Source organism: Schistocerca serialis, chromosome 1 (genome assembly GCF_023864345.2).
Source record: "Schistocerca serialis cubense isolate TAMUIC-IGC-003099 chromosome 1, iqSchSeri2.2, whole genome shotgun sequence".
NCBI lineage: Eukaryota > Metazoa > Arthropoda > Insecta > Orthoptera > Acrididae > Schistocerca > Schistocerca serialis.
Genome location: NC_064638.1, coordinates 1,161,890,188 through 1,161,909,666, shown reverse-complemented (window position 1 = coordinate 1,161,909,666; position 19,479 = coordinate 1,161,890,188). Strand labels below are relative to the sequence as shown.

Sequence of the window (19,479 nt, the reverse complement as noted above, 5' to 3'; positions counted from 1 at the left end):
CTTGCCACCAGACATATTATTATTACAGCATTCGAGAAGGACAAAACGGAATGTAACATCTCCGTAGCAGTCCAATCCGATTGCCAGCCCCATTAGGTACACGGTCACATTAATTATTATCTATTTGGGCTGCTATCACATCCCGATCGAGCGGGATAAGTCAGTAGAATAAACCGGAGTGTTACAGTGTGTGTGTGTGTGTGTGTGTGTGTGTGTGTGTGTGTGTGTGTTCGAGGTGTTTGCACAAAGTGCACTTTGTTTTTAAATATTTTAGTTACAATAACCTACATGATTTATTTATATTTACAATCTTATCATGTGCTGAATTTTACCTACACGGGTATTTGTCGTGTGGTTCACAGTAAAATGAAAATCCAGAATGAGATTTTCACTCTTCAGGGCAGTGTGCGCTGATATGAAACTCCCTGGCAGATTAAAACTGTGTGCTGGGCTGAGACTCGAGTTTAAGTCTCGGTCCGGCACACAGTTTTAATCTGCCAGGATGTTTAGAATGAACATGTTTCACAAGAAAATGATTTTTAAGACCTGACGATGACAGTGAAATCTGTCAAAACCGGTTGTCTTACATAATGAAATATTTTATGCGAACTAGGCTATTGTGTGTTTTCCAGCAAATATGCGTTTTGTATTCCAACAGCGGGAGGCTTCTGCTGTGTTCCACTTTTTTTTTCGTGAAGTGAGTGATATTCTGGTTCGTCATAGGGTCGTCCTCTCTATGTGGAGCTTTGTGGAAGGTTGAGAATTGAGGGCAGAGAAGGAAGTTCTTGCAGTGTTCATCCTACAGCATTGGTCTGGTGCTGACTGACCCTTTCTATCTGAGTTTCAGGGAAATGTACATGTTGCACATGAGGAAGTGCTATCCGCAATCCTAGCAGCTAGCAATTTAGTTGTTATGGTACTTGAGTTGCCTGTATCACAGTAGTATAATTTTAGGACCCTTTTATATAGTTACCTTCGAATTCACAAGAAGCACAGACTAGGAAATATTACTGCATATTCTCCATGAGGTCTTAGATATAATACGCCACTTCCCGCCGTGTTAGCGTGTTATTGTAAAATTCTGTTGAGATTTTAGGGAAGTTAGCTCCCTTTCAACTTACGTGAATTATGTTCATAATAAAAAGGAAATAAAAATCTCATTACTCAGACATAGCTTAGGTTACATAATCCATTGATTGTGCTGCCGTTTTTCTATTGTTAGACAACACACAAAAGCAAACATAACCTGTTGGATGTGTACACTGTTGTTTTTATTGTGAAAGTGTTTAATTTTAACAGTGACCAAACACAACCAATTGCTGTTAGGAGTTAAAGAGAGACCCTCCTCGACTTCACTGTCTTTTATTACCTAAGACTTGGATCAACTCCTTTAGAATCCAACCCAACCTGTATCATCTGTGTATATGGCGCAGTTTATGACTGATTTCGTATTTTAAAATTCTTTTATAAAATAAACGTTTAAATCCTTCTTGAGATGTATCAGTGAAAAGGTCTTGCAGTACTATAGTTGTACGACATTCCAGGTGGCGCGTATTGTGGAAAGTCGATCGCCAGACTACCCAGTAGGGCGCCACGTGGTCGGCTACTGGGGTTGGAGCGACCGCACAGTGGTCAACCCTGCACCTAAAGGTGAGGAAGTACTGCCACCGATGCTGGTGCCTGATCTTGGAGACCTGCCGCTGTCGCTGTCGCTGGGGGTGCTGGGAATGCCGGGGGCCACCGCCTACTTCGGACTGCTCGACATCTGCGACCCCAAGCCTGGGGAGGTGGTGGTCGTCAGTGGCGCAGCAGGTGCTGTGGGCTCCATAGTGGGGCAGATAGCCCGCATCAAGGGCTGCAAGGTCATCGGAATAGCTGGCTCCGACCTAAAGGTAATTACCACACAGTTGCTATCAGTCCAGCACTCCCCCTAATAACTCTTGGTGCTGTCAATAACCTCTTGTCTGTAATTATACTTGCATGAGTGACTTAGTTGTTCCAAATGGACACATACGATTATTGAAATAAATTGTAATAATTATTTATTTGTCATGAGATATTAAAAGTATGGAAGTTGAAGAAATGAATTAAAATCTGCACCACAGATGGGATTCGAACCACGATCTCCTTGCCAACTAGGCAAAAATACTGTCGATTACACCGCCACAGTGCCATAGTCAAAAATGCTGCATGGACTACCCAAGTTCATTGCCATTATAACCCTACAAGTAGTATTGTAATTTAGTATCCTTTTTACCTAAATAACAGAAAACTCTGTCTCCATGTTGCCATGTATAACCTCCTTACTAAATTTAGTTTTGAAATAAAGCACACTGTGGGAGGGTAGTCCCGTTAATAGGAAAAGTTAATCGATAGAGTTACACTTTTTACAGGATTTGACCTTTTGTTGTGACTAATGGATAAGTAAATCAGACTATTAAATTCTTTTCCTAAGATCTTAACAAGCGATTAGAAAGAAACACAGTATGTATAGTATTACACTGAATCTAGGGTAACTCAGTTCCAATGTCATTTACTGGTTTAAAATTAGAAAAACCATCCAGGAAATGAAACAGTGAAGTATTGGAAAAGCAGAAGTATGAATTTGGCCTACTTTCTTGCTACTGTTTGAGTTGCTTCTTCAAATAAATATTGCTCTACATAAACAATGTTGGACTACACCCATATATAATACGTTTTTAAAACAGAAAAAGCCCAGTAGATAACATCAAGGAAGCTAAAAAGCTTTGGCCATCTGGAACTTTTAGAAAGGCACTTTCCATAGTCAACAAACTTAACCACTAAAATACTTATATATTAAAACATATATTTTTATACCGAACATTTCCCGTGAAGAAAACCTTTGTAACTGGAATTTACTTTCAAAAGCTACTGTTCTTTGCACTAATTTTGTATAGTCATTTAACAGATTCTAGTAGCTTTGCTTCACTCTGCATTTTATGTAAGCAAACATTTACTGTAACACTTTGCAATAGCTAAGAAAACTTTCACATTATTTACACAAAAACAATTTGAATGGTACCTCTATTTTAAATTGGCACTTCATAAGTCCGTAAAACTAGATACTCAGATTAATCAAACACCAGGAAAGAACCCTATATAGGTGTATGATTAGGATGAAATGATAGAGTGAAACAGTTTCTTTGAAGTTTGATTATTCACTGAAAAAACAGTTTATATTAATGGTTCACGCAGTGCAAAAGTAAAACAAAAAAAAGACTTATCTGATGGCTGTAGGCTTGGGTGTGGCGAACAGTTGTGATGGCTACACTGCCCACAATATGGCCTGCAAGTATCTTGCTATATTGGCTCAAGTTCTCTTCTTGGCAACGTTCAGTTTTACGTACAGTAGCCCAACAACTTACAGTTATGCCATAACCCGTTTTCAATCTTCATCTGAGGCCATTTTGTGCAAATTTGCAGGCAAAGCTTTTCGTGCTCCACAAAGGTTTTCCCTCAATCACTGCTGCGTAAAGACTGTGTGACTTACTCACTTCCTGCGCTTGCTCCAGGTAGTGCGCCAATTCGCCCTTGCCACCTTCTCGACTCCCGAAAGCCACTTTCGTTTCAAAAAAAGCACACTGACTCTTACGTAACACCTATTTCTTACATTGTTCCTAAGCGTTACCATTTCTTACAGTTGTCAAATTTACATCAACATCAACAGTTCATACGTACAAATATTTTTAAATACAAAATGTCGTCAGAAAATTATTTACTGTAATAAACAATTTACATAGCATTTTACGTACATTATTCACATTCAATGCAAAGAACTCCAACCTCCATTATAGCACACTTTAGGTATACAGAAAATATGGTACCCATATGAGAAAATTTTAAAGGAAAAAATTATACAAATGTAGATTAACCATAAACAAATAGTGTTACACCCTCCTCAACACAAACTTTATTCATATCTTCAGTTAATTTCTCCTCAATGTTGTCACTACTGCTGGGGCTCTCTGGCGTTGGAATAGCACCCCAGCATTGGACGTAATTGCGAAGTACTGTATCTCAAGTGATCTTACAGACCTGAGACATGTAAGTGTCATCTTTATCTACAATAAGGATGAAAGCTGAAGAAATGAATTAAAATTTGCGCCATTTCGTGGACTTGTACCCGGGTCTCCTTGCTTAGTCAGGAATGCTAAACATCAAACCACCGCAGCACCATTGTAACACTGCTGCATGGACTACTCAACTGCAGTTCATATCTTCAGCGTACTTTTCCCTAAATTGTCACTATAGGGAAAATAAACTGAAGATATGAATTAAATTTTGTGTTGGGGAGGGCAGTGGACTTGTGTAGTCAGTGCAGCAGTGGTGTAATGGTCAGCATTTCTGTCTTGCAAACAAGGGGACCTGGTTTCCAGTCCTGTCTGTGACACAAACTTTAATTCAATTGTTCGTCTTTCATCCTCACCGTAAATAAAGATGAAACTTAAATGTCTCGTGGAAAACTGAATTATATATTAGAAGTACTTCAACAACTTACCAATCTGAAAAATAACAGCAGAACTGGGAGACGCTAATTACTTACTTATATATCCTGTAGAAAATCTAACGATTCTTCTATTGAAATGATGTAGAATGAACGAGCCTACAGCGTCTGTATACATTTTTAGTTTTATTATTAGTGAATACATGTTTTTTACCCATGCTCTTGGAACAGACCTCAAATCAGCTTTTGTTTTTAAGAAAAAATGTAGATAAAAATTCCACTGTGGAATGGGATAGAAGCAGTTGTCCAGGGGAAATGATATTTAGTTAGATTTAAAAATTGCTTTGCTACTATTTAGGATACGAAGCCCACACCTACTACAGTAGTACAAGTTTATATGCCAACTAGCTCTGCAGATGACGAAGAAATTGAAGAAATGTATGATGAAATAAAAGAAATTATTCAGATTGTGAAGGGAGACGAAAATTTAATAGTCATGGGTGACTGGAATTCGAGTGTAGGAAAAGGGAGATAAGGAAACATAGTAGGTGAATATGGATGGGGGGACAGAAATGAAAGAGGAAGCTGCCTGGTAGAATTTTGCACAGAGCACAACATAATCATAACTAACACTTGGTTTAAGAATCATGAAAGAAGGTTGTATACATGGAAGAACCCTGGAGATACTAAAAGGTATCAGATAGATTATATAATGATAAGACAGAGATTTAGGAACCAGGTTTTAAATTGTAAGACATTTCCAGGGGCAGATGTGGACTCTGACCACAATCTATTGGTTATGACCTGTAGATTAAAACTGAAGAAACTGCAAAAAGGTGGGAATTTAAGGAGATGGGACCTGGATAAACTAAAAGAACCAGAGGTTGTACAGAGATTCAGGGAGAGCATAAGGGAGCAATTGACAGGAATGGGGGAAATAAATACAGTAGAAGAAGAATGGGTAGCTTTGAGGGATGAAGTAGTGAAGGCAGCAGTGGATCAAATAGGTAAAAAGACGAGGGCTAGTAGAAATCCTTGGGTAACAGAAGAAATATTGAATTTAATTGATGAAAGGAGAAAATATAAAAATGCAGTAAGTGAAACAGGCAAAAAGGAATACAAACGTCTCAAAAATGAGATCGACAGGAAGTGCAAAATGGCTAAGCAGGGATGGCTAGAGGACAAATGTAAGGATGTAGAGGCCTATCTCACTAGGGGTAAGATAGATACCGCCTACAGGAAAATTAAAGACACCTTTGGAGATAAGAGAACGACTTGTATGAATATCAAGAGCTCAGATGGAAATCCAGTTCTAAGCAAAGAAGGGAAAGCAGAAAGGTGGAAGGAGTATATAGAGGGTCTATACAGGGGCGATGTACTTGAGGACAATATTATGGAAATGGAAGAGGATGTAGATGAAGATGAAATGGGAGATATGACACTGCGTGAAGAGTTTGACAGAGCACTGAAAGACCTGAGTCGAAACAAGGCCCCCGGAGTAGACAATATTCCATTGGAACTACTGACGGCCGTGGGAGAGCCAGTCCTGACAAAACTCTACCATCTGGTGAGCAAGATGTATGAAACAGGCGAAATACCCACAGACTTCAAGAAGAATATAATAATTCCAATCCCAAAGAAAGCAAGTGTTGACAGATGTGAAAATTACCGAACTATCAGCTTAATAAGTCACAGCTGCAAAATACTAACACGAATTCTTTACAGACGAATGGAAAAAGTAGTAGAAGGCAACCTCGGGGAAGATCAGTTTGGATTCCGTAGAAACACTGGAACACGTGAGGCAATACTGACCTTACGACTTATCTTAGAAGAAAGATTAAGGAAAGGCAAACCTACATTTCTAGCATTTGTAGACTTAGAGAAAGCTTTTGACAATGTTGACTGGAATACTCTCTTTCAAATTCTAAAGGTGGCAGGGGTAAAATACAGGGAGCGAAAGGCTATTTACAATTTGTACAGAAACCAGATGGCAGTTATAAGAGTCAAGGGACATGAAAGGGAAGCAGTGGTTGGGAAGGGAGTAAGACAGGGTTGTAGCCTCTCCCCGATGTTGTTCAATCTGTATATTGAGCAAGCAGTAAAGGAAACAAAAGAAAAATTCGGAGTAGGTATTAAAATTCATGGAGTAGAAATAAAAACTTTGAGGTTCGCCGATGACATTGTAATTCTGTCAGAGACAGCAAAGGACTTGGAAGAGCAGTTGAATGGAATGGACAGTGTTTTGAAAGAAGGATGTAAGATGAACATCAACAAAAGTAAAACAAGGATAATGGAATGTAGTCTAATTAAGTCGGGTGATGCTGAGGGAATTAGATTAGGAAATGAGGCACTTAAAGTAGTAAAGGAGTTTTGCTATTTGGGGAGCAAAATAACTGATGATGGTCGAAGTAGAGAGGATATAAAATGTAGGCTGGCAATGGCAAGGAAAGCGTTTCTGAAGAAGAGAAGTTTGTTAACATCCAGTATTGATTTAAGTGTCAGGAAGTCATTTCTGAAAGTATTCGTATGGATTGTAGCCATGTATGGAAGTGAAACATGGACGATAAATAGTTTGGACAAGAAGAGAATAGAAGCTTTCGAAATGTGGTGCTACAGAAGAATGCTAAAGATTAGATGGGTAGATCACATAACTAATGAGGAAGTATTGAATAGGATTGGGGAGAAGAGAAGTTTGTGGCACAACTTGACCAGAAGAAGGGATCGATTGGTAGGACATGTTCTGAGGCATCAAAGGATCACCAATTTAGTTTTGGAGGGGAGCGTGGAGGGTAAAAATCGTAGAGGGAGACCAAGAGATGAATACACTAAGCAGATTCAGAAGGATGTAGGTTGCAGTAGGTACTGGGAGATGAAAAAGCTTGCACAAGATAGAGTAGCATGGAGAGCTGCATCAAACCAGTCTCAGGACGGAAGACCACAACAACAACTATTTAGGTGTTTTAAATTTTGGGTAAATGATAAAAATTGTTATTGCTGCGTACCGAAATGCTTTCTGACCCACTGACAGCTTCAGTAAAAGGTAATCTTTTCCTTGGTGTTGTGGATACATACATTACTGTTCTTCTCTAATTTCATTAGCGATTAGATGTACTAAGGTAGTCTGAAATCTTCCCTGCCTGATAGTGAAACCAACAATTTATGCTTTCAAAGAACATTTATTTTTGAACATAATGTACTCTAACGTCAGTACATTTAATCCAGCGCTGTTCCATTGCCATTATCCCCACTTTGCAGTGTTCCTCCGGCGATGCTGCAAAGTACCCATCCACATCCGCAATGGCTACATGCTTGAATGAAAAGTGCTGACCAGTGAGGAATTTCTTCAGTACTGAGAACAAATGGAAGTCCATTGGAGTGAAATCAGCGGATTAGGGTGGATGTTCCAGCACTTCGTAGTGAAAAATCCTCAATCTCCACATTGCGAAGACTTTTTTGTGGGAAGATACTTTGTCCTTGTGAAAAATGATATTTTTTTTTCTTCTCTAAGCCGGGTCTGTATTCACTAATGCTTTCGTCCATTTTTATTAGAGTAATAACCTCCACTTATTGTTATACACTGACACACCAAAGAAACTTGTATAGGCACGCGTTTTCAAATACAGAGATATTTAAAAAGGTAGAATACGGCGCTGCGGTCGGCAACGCCTACATGAGACAACAAGTGTCTGGCGCAGTTGTTACATCGGTTACTGCGGCAACAATGGCAGGTTATCAAGATTTAAGTGAGTTAGAATATGGTGTTATAGCCGGCGCAGGAGCGATGGGTCACACCATCTCCGAGGTAGCTATGAAGTGGAGATTTTCCCATGCGACCATTTCACGAGTCTAATGTGAATATCAAAAACCCGGTAAAACATCAACTCTCCGACATCACAGCGGCCGGAAAAAAATCCGGCAAGAACGGGACCGAAGACGACTGAAGAGAATCGTTCAACGTGACGTAAGTGCAACTTTTCCGCAAACTGCTGAAAATTTCAATGCTCGGCCATCAAGCGTCAGCGCGCAAACCAGTCAATGAAACATCATCGATATGGGTTTCCGGACCCGAAGGCCTACTCGTGCATCCTTGATGATTGCACAACAGGATGCTTTACGCCTCGCGTGGTCCCGACAATGCCGACATTTTATTGATGATGATTGGAAACATGTTGCCTGGTCAGACGAGTCTCGTTTCAGATTATATCGAGCGGATGGATATCTACGGGTATGGAGGCAACCTCATGATTCCATGGACCATGCATGTCAGCAGCGGACTGTTCAAGCTGGTGGAGGCTCTGTAATTGATGTGTTATGATACGACTCTGACGGGTGATACATATGTAAGCATACTGTCTGATCCCCTGCATACGTTCATCTCCATTGTGCATTCCGCCGAATTTCAGCAAATTCACCAGGAGGATCCGACACCCAACACGTTCAGAACTGCTACAAAGTGGCTCCAGAAACACTCTTCTGAGTTGAAACACTTCTGCTGGCCACCAAAGTTCCCAGACATGACCATTACTAACCATGTCTGGGACGCCTTGCTACGTGCTGTTTAGAAGAGATCTCCATCCCCTCGTACGGATTTATGGACAGCACGATTCATGGTGTCAATTCCCTCCAGTCCAACTTCAGAAGTTAGTCGAGGCTATGCCACGTGGTGTTCCATGGCACGTCGTGTTGCGGCATTTCTGTGTGCTCACTGGGGCCCTACACGATATTAGGCAGGTGTACCAGTTTCTTTGATTCTTCAAAGTATGTTTTTCAAGATAGTCGATCAACAAAATTCCATTCACACCCACGAAACACCGACGACATGCTCTTTCCTGCCAATGACACAGTCTTTGCATTGTTTGGAGATGAGGAACCCGCCTCTGTGTAGACTGTTCTTTAGATTCGAGTGTGGTGTTGGGAATCCACGTTTCATCAACTGTCACATATCGACGCAAGAAGTCACTTCTTTTTTTTTTTTCTTAAAACGCATCAAGCACTTTTCGGAAAGTATCGTGCGAAAGCGTTTGAGGTTCGCAGTGAGCATGTGTGGCACCCACCTTGCACAAAGCTTTCTCATGTTGACTTCCTGGTGCAAGATGTGAAAAACGCGTTCCTTTGATAGCCTTAGAGTTTTAGCAATTTCCCGCACCTGTTTACACCGATCTTTCAAAATCATATCATGCAATTTATCGATGATTTCCGGTGTGATTGTACTTCCTACACCTCCTTCGCATGGGTCGTCTTGGGCACTACCACGGCTACGTTTAAACTCGGCCGCCCATTTCGTATTGCGATTGTACCGTTAAAATTGCTAAGTAGTATTTAATGACTGACTCCTGTTCCTGTACTACATTAGTTTTTCCTACGACTTTTATCTCTTTTTTTGTTTACACTGTACTGTGATTTATTATAACATTAGTACCATTTCCAAATTAAACCTGTGGACTGCTATTGCGATTTCATCCCAGTGACTCAAATTTTCTACTGTCCCAACGAAATAGCTGTCCCTTGTCATATAACTGTCCTCACAATGCAGCGAACGGAAGAGAAGGTAGACGGAGATTGTAAAATTTCGCCCACATAACGTCTCTAGATTCTAAATCGACCATGAGAAAAGTACCCTAACACCGCAGATCATGGCCCCTACGCACACCGTGCACTCTTTCATTCAGTACATTCATCCTTTGGGCATTCACATTTTTCTTAGTCTGAGTCTCTGTGCTTCCGTTTCTGTGTCTGGCTTCTCCGCTCAGAAAGGTTTCTGTTTTTCAGATCAAAGTTCCGATGTCATCGACGTTGGGGCGTTAACAGAGATCATGTGAAATGCAATTCCTTAGTGTACAATCTCATGATTCCCTCTCAAGTTCACGTTAATAAGAATTTGCATTAAACAATATTTTCAATTTCGAACTGTATGGGCAAAGTATGGTTAGGGCTGTAAGTTGTTGCCAGCATGGTTCAGTCCATTATCATTGACTACATTATTCTGTCATAAGATTATATTGAGTCTTTTAAATTCTTGTGTGCAAGTGTAAGAAAATGTGCCTTTTATTTCACCAAACGTATTTTGTTATTTGAATAAAAGAAACACAATTCGTTTTGGTATATTAGACACTATTTTAACAACTGTAAGGAGTACCGTCTGCTTACACCTTTTTGAAGTGTTCCCTCGTTTGGAACTGTTATTTTGCGCCTAATCCCACATTGGTTTCTGAACCACATGTTTGTCTATGTGAACCACAATACACTGCAGACCACCAGTGGACAGTTCAGCTCATAAGCAGGTTCTCCCCTCTTGTCACTGATCTCAGCGTTCAACATAGATTAATTGATGGTTAATTAGTTAGTTGGTTCAAAACTGCATACATCATTTGAACGATACTTGTATCAAAATCATGTGGTACGAAAGTGTTTTTTAATCCTACTTCCACTACAAATGAAACCTCCATTTTTCTCTTTTTAACAAACAATCAATATTGGTAATATTGGTGGAGGGCAAAATCGTAGAGGGGAGACCAAGAGATGAATACAATAAGCAGATTCAGAAGGTACTGGGAGATGAAGAAGCTTGCACAGGATAGAGCAGCATGGAGAGCTGCATCAAACCAGTCTCTGGACTGAGGACCACAACAACAACATAAATATTTAAATAGAAACTCGTTCAAGGAATAGCTTTAGATTTCCAGGACGAATGGTTTTAGTTTAGATTTAAAAATATCTTTGCAACTTGGCTTATATATCATGTCATTGGCCAGATGATGTAAAATTTTTTGTTGTTGCACTTTGAATATCTTTTTGAGTTACTGACAGATTTAATACTGGGTAACAAAGGTCCTTTTTCTTCTAGCGTTGCCAGTACAGACATTACAGTTCATCAAAATCGTGATGGTTTATTTATGACGAAGCTCACTAGCGAAAACATAAGATGATGCAGCTAAAATGCCTAATTTCACGAAGAGGAACCCATTTGACGATCGTGGTTCATCACCACTTATTATTATGTCTGCTTGCTTTTTTGCAATGGATAGTTTATTTCTAAGTAATGGGTAACGACAGAAAATCACTCCATAAGACATTACTGAGTGGAAATTAGCTAAATACGAGGGGCGTTCAGAAAGTAAGCTCCGATCGGTCGTGAAATGGAAACGACTATGAAAATCCGATAAAGCTTTGCACAGATGTGTTGGGTAGTGTCTCTAGTATAACCCCAGTTAGCATCACGTCGCTCTTCTCATTTCTGAGCTCGCAGTGAGTGCGTAAAGATGTCTAGAAAATAGTGTCTGCCGCCAAGTACGAGGGCCTGGTGAGAAATTTCGCCTGAAGCTATGCAGCTAACATTACATAACTGTCGTGCTGTTTCTTCTTCAAGACAATTCTCAGCCACATTCTGCAGGGGCAATGAAGATGCTCCTGCATCGTTTTCAAATGGAAATGTGAGATTACCCACAATACAGTCCGCAATTGTCTCCCCCTGAGTTTCATCTCTGGTCACATGAACCGCTGTCTTTGAAGACAACATTTTGACACAGACAACGAGGTGTAGGCCAGCGTGGAGAATTGGCAGAAAGCACTGGCGGCTGCCTTCTATGATGAGGCTATTGAAAAGTTGGTACAACGCTATGACAAAAGTCTAAATCAGAACGGCGACTACGTAGAGAAGTAGCTGAAAGGTGTAGCTAATTGTTACAAGTAAAACATTTCTGATGTTCACTGTGGTTTCAATTTGGCAATCAATCGGAGCTTACTTTCTGAACAGGCCTCGTATTTCAGCATGCTTATTAATTTGTTTCCAAGACTAACAGTTACACGAAGATCAAAAGCAGCTGAACTTAATGGCCTGAGAAACTGAGTAGCATGATTTTACGAGTGCAAATTTTCATCAATATATACACTTAAAAATTTGCAGCATTCTATCCTATTTACTGAGTCCTCCCCACATACTACATCAGTTGTTTTTGTGGCACTATTTGTTGAAGAGAATTCAAAAGAATTTGTTTGATCTTAATGTAGACATAGCCCTTATCGGAGTACCACTTAATAATTCTTTGTAAAACGTCGTTAACACTCTCCTGTAATGGGATATACTATAGTATCGTCTGCAGCAAAGAGCAATGGTTCTTTTTGAATGTTTAGTGGAAGGTCATTCTCAGGTATAAGGAACAGAGTGGAATCAAAACGGAACCCTACAGAACACTCCTCGTGATCTGTCCTTAGTCATTAACTTGTCTTAAATTTGTCTACTTCTTCCAAATTTTGTCTGATTTATTCAGAAAAAAAATTGCGTTCTCTTTGTCAGGTATGACTCTAACCACTTGCGTACAAAGCCTTCAATTAGATAAAACTTTATTCTATCCCAAGCGCGTAACATGATCTACACAATCAAATGCCTTGGAAAGATCAGCAAAGAGACCAACTGGCGATCTTCTATTATTTCAGGCTCCTAATATTTGGTGGGTGAACGTGTCAGAGAATGTTGTTGTTGTGGTCTTCAGTCCAAAGACTGGTCTGATGCAGCTCTCCATGCTACTCTATCTTGTGCAAGACTCTTCATCTCTGAGTGACTACTGCACCTGCATCCTTCTGAATCCGCATACTGTACTCATCTCTTAGTTTCACTCTACGATTTTTAACCACCACGCTTTCCTCCAGAACTAATCTGGTGAGCCCTTGATCCCTCAGAATGTGTCCTACCAACCGATCCCCTCTTCTAGCGAGGCTCAACGACAAATTTCTCTTCTCCCCAGTTCTATTCAGGACCTCCGCATTAGTTATGTGATCTACCCGTCTAATCTTCAGCATTCTTCTGTAGCAGCACATCTCAAAAGCTTCTACTCTCTTCCTGTCTAAGGTTTTTATCGTCCATACAAATACTTTCAGAAAGGACTGTCTGACACTTAAATCTATACTCAATGTTAACACATTTCTCTTCTTCAGACCTGCTTTTCTTGCCCTTTCCAGTCTACATTTTATATCCTCCTTACTTCTACATCTACATCTACATATATACTCCGCAATCCACCATATGGTGCGTTGCGGAGGGTACCTCGTACCACAACTAGCATCTTCTCTCCCTGTTCCATTCCTAAATAGAACGAGGGAAAAATGACTGCCTATATGCCTCTGTGCGAGCCCTAATCTCTCTTATATTATCTTTGTGGTCTTTCCGCGAAATATAAGTTGGCGGCAGTAAAATTGCACTGCAGTCAGCCTCAAATGCTTGTTCTCTAAATTTCCTCATTAGCGATTCACTGAAAGAGCGCCTCCTTTCCTCTAGAGACTCCCACCCGAGTTCCTGAAGCATTTTCGTAACACTCGCCTGATGATCAAACCTACCAGTAACAAATCTAGCAGCCCGCCTCTGAATTGCTTCTATGTCCTCCCTCAATCCGACCTGATAGGGATCCCAAACGCTCGAGCAGTACTCAAGAATAGGTCGTATTAGTGTTTTATAAGCGGTCTCCTTTACAGATGAACCACATCTTCCCAAAATTGTACCAATGAACCGAAGACGACTATCCGCCTTCCCCACAACTGCCATTACATGCTTGTCCCACTTCATGTCGTTCTGCAATGTTACGCCCAAATATTTAATCGACGTGACTGTGTCAAGCGCTACACTACTAAAGGAGTATTCAAACATTAAGGGATTCATTTTCGTATTCATATGCATTAATTTACATTTATCTATATTTAGAGTTAGCTGCCATTCTTTCCACCAATCAAATATCCTGTCCAAGTCATCTTGTATCCTCTTACAGCCTCTCAACGACGACACCTTCCCGTACACCACAGAATCATCAGCAAACAGCCGCACATTGCTATCCACCCTATCCAAAAGATTATTTATGTAGATAGAAAACAACAGAGGACCTACCACACTTCCCTGGGGCACTCCAGATGATACCCTCACCTCCGATAAACACTCACCATCGAGGACAACGTACTGGGTTCTATTACTTAAGAAGTCTTTGAGCCACTCACATATTTGGGAACCAATCGCATATACTCGTACCTTAGTTAGGAGTCTGCAGTGGGGCACCGAGTCAAACGCTTTCCGGAATTCAAGGAATATAGCATCCGTGTGATACCCTTCATCCATGGCCCGCAAGATATCATGTGAAAAAAGGGCGAGTTGCGTTTTGCAGGAGCGATGCTTTCTAAAGACGTGGTGATGCATTGCCAGCAACTTCGACCATCATCAGTTATATGTGTAGTCAAATCATCTCTGTGTGTTCACAGGTTAAGTGGCTGAAGGAAGAGCTAGGGTTCGACTACGCCTTCAACTACAAGACGGTGAACGTGGACAAGGCGCTGAAGGAGGCAGCTCCTCAGGGTGTCGACTGCTACTTTGACAACGTGGGAGGGGAGCAGAGCGGCGAAGTGATAGCCAACATGAGGCACCGCGGCCGCATCTCCGTCTGCGGATGCATCTCCACCTACAACGCCACCAAAGTGCCGATGGCGCCCGTCTTGCAGATGCACATGGTCGGCAAGGAACTCAAGATGGAGGGCTTCATGGTTGGGCGCTGGTGGGGTCGCTGGGACAAAGCTTTCACGGAGATGGCGCAGTGGATCAGGGAGGGCAAACTCAAGTACAAGGAAACCGTCACTGACGGCTTCCAGAACACACCGCAAGCTTTCATTGGAATGCTCAGGGGGGAGAACCTAGGCAAGGCGGTTGTCAAGGTCTGAGTTGATTTCCACCCACGATAAATGCTCTTATCTCCAGGAAGATGAGAAGGACGCTGGTGGTTCATCAAAGTGAGCTAATATCTGCCAATTCATCAGTACAAGAGAATAGAGTTACTCATAAAATTATTGTATACTTTCAATAAAGTAATATTGCTTCAACATGTTACTTACCATTCCAACAATAACACTACACTACTGGCCATTAAAATTGCTACACCAAGATGAAATGCAGATGATAATCGGGTAGTCATTGGACAAATATATTATACTAGAACTGACATGTGATTACATATTCACACAATTTGGGTACCTAGATCCTGAGAAATCAGTACCCAGAACAAACACCTCTGACCGTAATAACAGCCTTGATTCGCCTGGACATTGAGTCAAACAGAGCTTGGATGGCGTGTACAGGTACAGCTGCCCATGCAGCTTCAACACGATACCACAGTTCATCAAGAGTAGTGACTGGCGTATAGTGATGAGGCAATTGCTCCGCCACCACTGACCAGATGTTTACAATTGGTGAGAGATCTGGAGAATGTGCGGGCTAGGGCAGCAGTCGAACATTTTCTGTACAGGACCTGCAACATGCGGTCGTGTATTATCCTGTTGAAATGTAGGGTTTCGCGAGGATCGAATGAAGGGTAGAGCCACAGGTCGTAACATATCTGAAATGTAACGTCCACTGTTCAAAGTGCCGTCAATGCGAACAAGAGGTAACCGAGACGTGTAACCAGTGGCACCCCATACCATCACGCCGGGTAATACGCCAGTACGGCGGTGACGAATACACGCTTCTAATGTGCGTTCACCGCGATGTCGCCAAACACGGATGCGACCATCATGATGCTGTTAACAGAACATGAATTCATCCGAAAAAATGACGTTTTGCCATTCGTGCACCCAGGTTCGTCGTTGAGTGCACCACCGCAGGCGCTCGTGTATGTGATGCAGCGTCAAGGGTACCACATCCATGATCTCCGAGACGAGAGTCCATGCTGCTGCAAACGTCGTCTTCGTCCAGATGGTTGTTGTCTTGCAAACGTACCAATCTGTTGACTCAGGGATGAAGACGTGGCTGCACGATCCGTTACAGCCATGTGGATAAGATGCCTGTCATCTCGGCTGCTAGTGATACGAAGCCATTGGGATCCAGCACGACGTTCCGTATTACCCTCCTGAACCCACCGATTCCATATTCTGCTAACTGTCATTGGATCTCGACCAGCGCGAGCAGCAATGTCGCGATACCATAAACCGCAATCGCGGTAGGCTACAATCCGACATTTATCAAAGTCGGAAAGGTGATGGTACGCATTTCTCCTCCTCACACGAGGCATCAAAACAACGTTTCTCCAGGCAACGTCGGTCAACTGCTGTTTGTGTATGAGAAATCGGTTGGAAACTTTCCTCATGTCAGCACGTTGTAGGTGTCGCCACCGGCGACAACTTTGTTTGAATGCTCTGAAAAGCTAATCATTTGCATATCACAGCATCTTCTTCCTGTCGGTTAAATTTCGCGTCTGTAGCACGTCATCTTCGTGGTGTAGAAATTTTAATGGCCACTAGTGTACTAATTTTCCTGTATATTTTCAAATTGTGTCCCAGCCAATCGCTCAGAAACTCTTTCTTCACAGTATCATCTAATGCAGGGGCACACGAAAAAGCGGCTCAATTACAGGCTGCTCGCCAACTAAGCGCGAATTGTTGCCGCCAAGGGCAGATATAAGAACGAGGCATGCGAAATCAAACATAGACACAAGTAAACAGTCAGAATACGGCGCTGGTGTCGGCAACGCCTATGTAGAACAACAAGTGTCTGGCGCGGTTGTTACATTGGTTACTGCTGCTACAATGGCAGGTTATAAAGATTTAAGTGAGTTTGAACGTAGTGTTACAGTAGGCGTACGAGTGATGGGACACAGGATCTACGAAGTAACGATGAAGTGGGAATTTTCCTGTACAGCCATTTCATGAGTGTACCGTGAATATCAGGAATGCGGTAAGACATCAAATTTCCGACATCACCGCGGCCGGGAAAAGATCCTACGAGAAAAAAAGATCCTACGACAACCCGGTGCAACGACGACTGAAGACAAGCGTTCAACGTGACCGAAATGAAGGGTTCCGCAAATTGCTGCAGATTTCAATGCTGGGCCATCAACAAGTGTCAGCGCGAAAACCATTCAATGGAACATCATTGCTAGGGCTTTCGGAGCCATAGGCCCACTCGTGTACCTTTGATGACTGCACGACACAAAGCGTTACGCCTCGCCTGTTCCAGTCAACACCAAAATTGAACTGTTGATGACTGGAAACATGTTGCCTTTACGGACGAGTCTCGTTCCAAATCGTATCGAGCGGCTACACGTGTACGCGTATGGAATCCGTGGACCCTGCGTGTCAGAAGGGGACTGCGAAAGCTGGTGGGAGAGTCGGTAATGGTGATGGGGGTGTGTGCAGTTGGAATGCTATAGAACCCGCGATACATCTAGATACGACTCTGACAGGTGACACGTACCTAAGCGTCGTGTCTCACCTGCATCCATTCACGTCCATTGTGCATTCCGAGGGACTTGGGGCAATTTCAGCAGGATAATGTGACACCCCACATGTCTAGAATTACTACAGAGTGGCGCTAGAAACATTCTTCTGAGTTTAAACACCAAATTCCCCACACATGAACATATCTGGGATGTCTTGCAAAGTGCTGTTCAGTAGAGATCTCCACCCCTCGTACTTTTACAGATTTATGGACAACCCTGAAGGATTCAGGCTGTCAGTTCCCTTCAGCAGTACTTCAGACATTAGTTGAGTCCACGCCACGTCGCTTTGCTTCACTTCTGCTTGCTCGCGGGGACCCTACACGATATTACACTGGTGAACCAGTTTCTTTGGCTCTTCAGTGCATGTCCTAGCCAACTTCTCAGGAAACTAATACTTCAATACAGGGGGTGTACGAAACCCGACTCGAGTATTGGTTAGTAACCATTTAAGTACGAATTGTGGCCAGCCACAAGCAGATACCACAACAAATAGATAAACATGTAATATTTAGGTAATAAAGAAATAACACGTAAGTCAATGCAAAATTCCATATTTACTGAATATATCTCGCCCTTTATTTTACACCTGTTGCTAAAAAAGATACCTTTGTGCTTCAATGCACTTTTGTACGCTCCCAAACATGTCAATATATACTTTGCGCAACTCTGCCAAAATTTTGTAGCGAATATTGCCCCTCGAGTCTTCTAATATTATTGAGTTACCTGTGTACACTTTTCCTTTTAGAGTGCCACTCTCCGCCCCATCCGCACTCCCCCATAAAGCTCGTAAGTGATAGGTCCCGCGAACGTGGCGGCCACAGTCTTTTCCTGACAGTCCTTTCTTCTGTGATTTTTTCATGAATTCGTGAGACTGTCCCGCAGCTGAAGGACAACATACGTACGTTATTGAGGGGGCAGGGGGGGGGGGATAGGGTAAAGTTCATCAAAGATTCATATATACGTAGCAATATTTACGGTTGTGTTAAAAGATAATTGGACCCAAAATGCGACTTGCTGACACGCTACAACACACTGTGATTTTTTCACCGTGAAGGAAAGAAGAAAGGAAGATCGGGTTTAACGTCCCGTTGGCAGCTAAGTTGTTCGAGACGCAGTAGTAGCTCCGTGCCAAGGACGGGGAAGAAAATCGTCCTCCAGAACGCGAGTCCATTGCACTAACCAGTGCGCCACCTCGCTCGGTCAACCGCGAAGAGGTTCCCCATTAATCCTAAAGGAATTTTGTGTTGACCTGCTTCGGGTGTTCCGGGTTAATCACTCATCAAAAACGGGAGCGGATCCAACATTCCACTCTCAACTGTTTGACACAGCCACACACAGTAATTCACACTTTTAGAACTATCTTCCCCTTTTGAGTTCTTGAACACATGTCATGTTTTATTTTACACGTCTAGATCTGTAGGACCAAATTGAGGAGCAAATCTCCATGGTCATGGAACGTGTCAGTACACGAAATTACAGCATAAATCGAACAACAGACATAATTAAATGTTAATGAACCCAAAAAGAGACAAGCTATAAGTTTAAGTAAACGCAGTCAACAATATAACACAGGAATCAACTTAATTTTTCAACGAAATCCTTCCACAGAATACAGGGAGTGATCCATGAGGAAACTCTTCAGCTTCGTTTTGAAAGCACATGGATTACTGTTAAGATTTTTGAATTCTTATGGTAGCTTACTGAAAATGGATACAGCAGTATACTGCACACCTTCTACACAAGAGTCAAAGAAGTGCGATCCAAATGCGGGTTGGA

General features: G+C 41.9%; 1 protein-coding gene across 1 annotated transcript in view; it reads left to right on the top strand.

The window, feature by feature from the left end:
• LOC126459573 (prostaglandin reductase 1-like) overlaps nt 1–15,154 on the top strand; it is a 35,032-nt gene extending 19,878 nt beyond the window's left edge. The window contains exons 2-3 of the mRNA XM_050095869.1: nt 1,545–1,892; nt 14,702–15,154. Coding sequence (XP_049951826.1) covers nt 1,545–1,892; nt 14,702–15,154 — 801 coding nt within the window. The remainder of the gene's footprint in view (nt 1–1,544; nt 1,893–14,701) is intronic.
• The last annotated feature ends 4,325 nt before the right edge of the window (nt 15,155–19,479 follow it).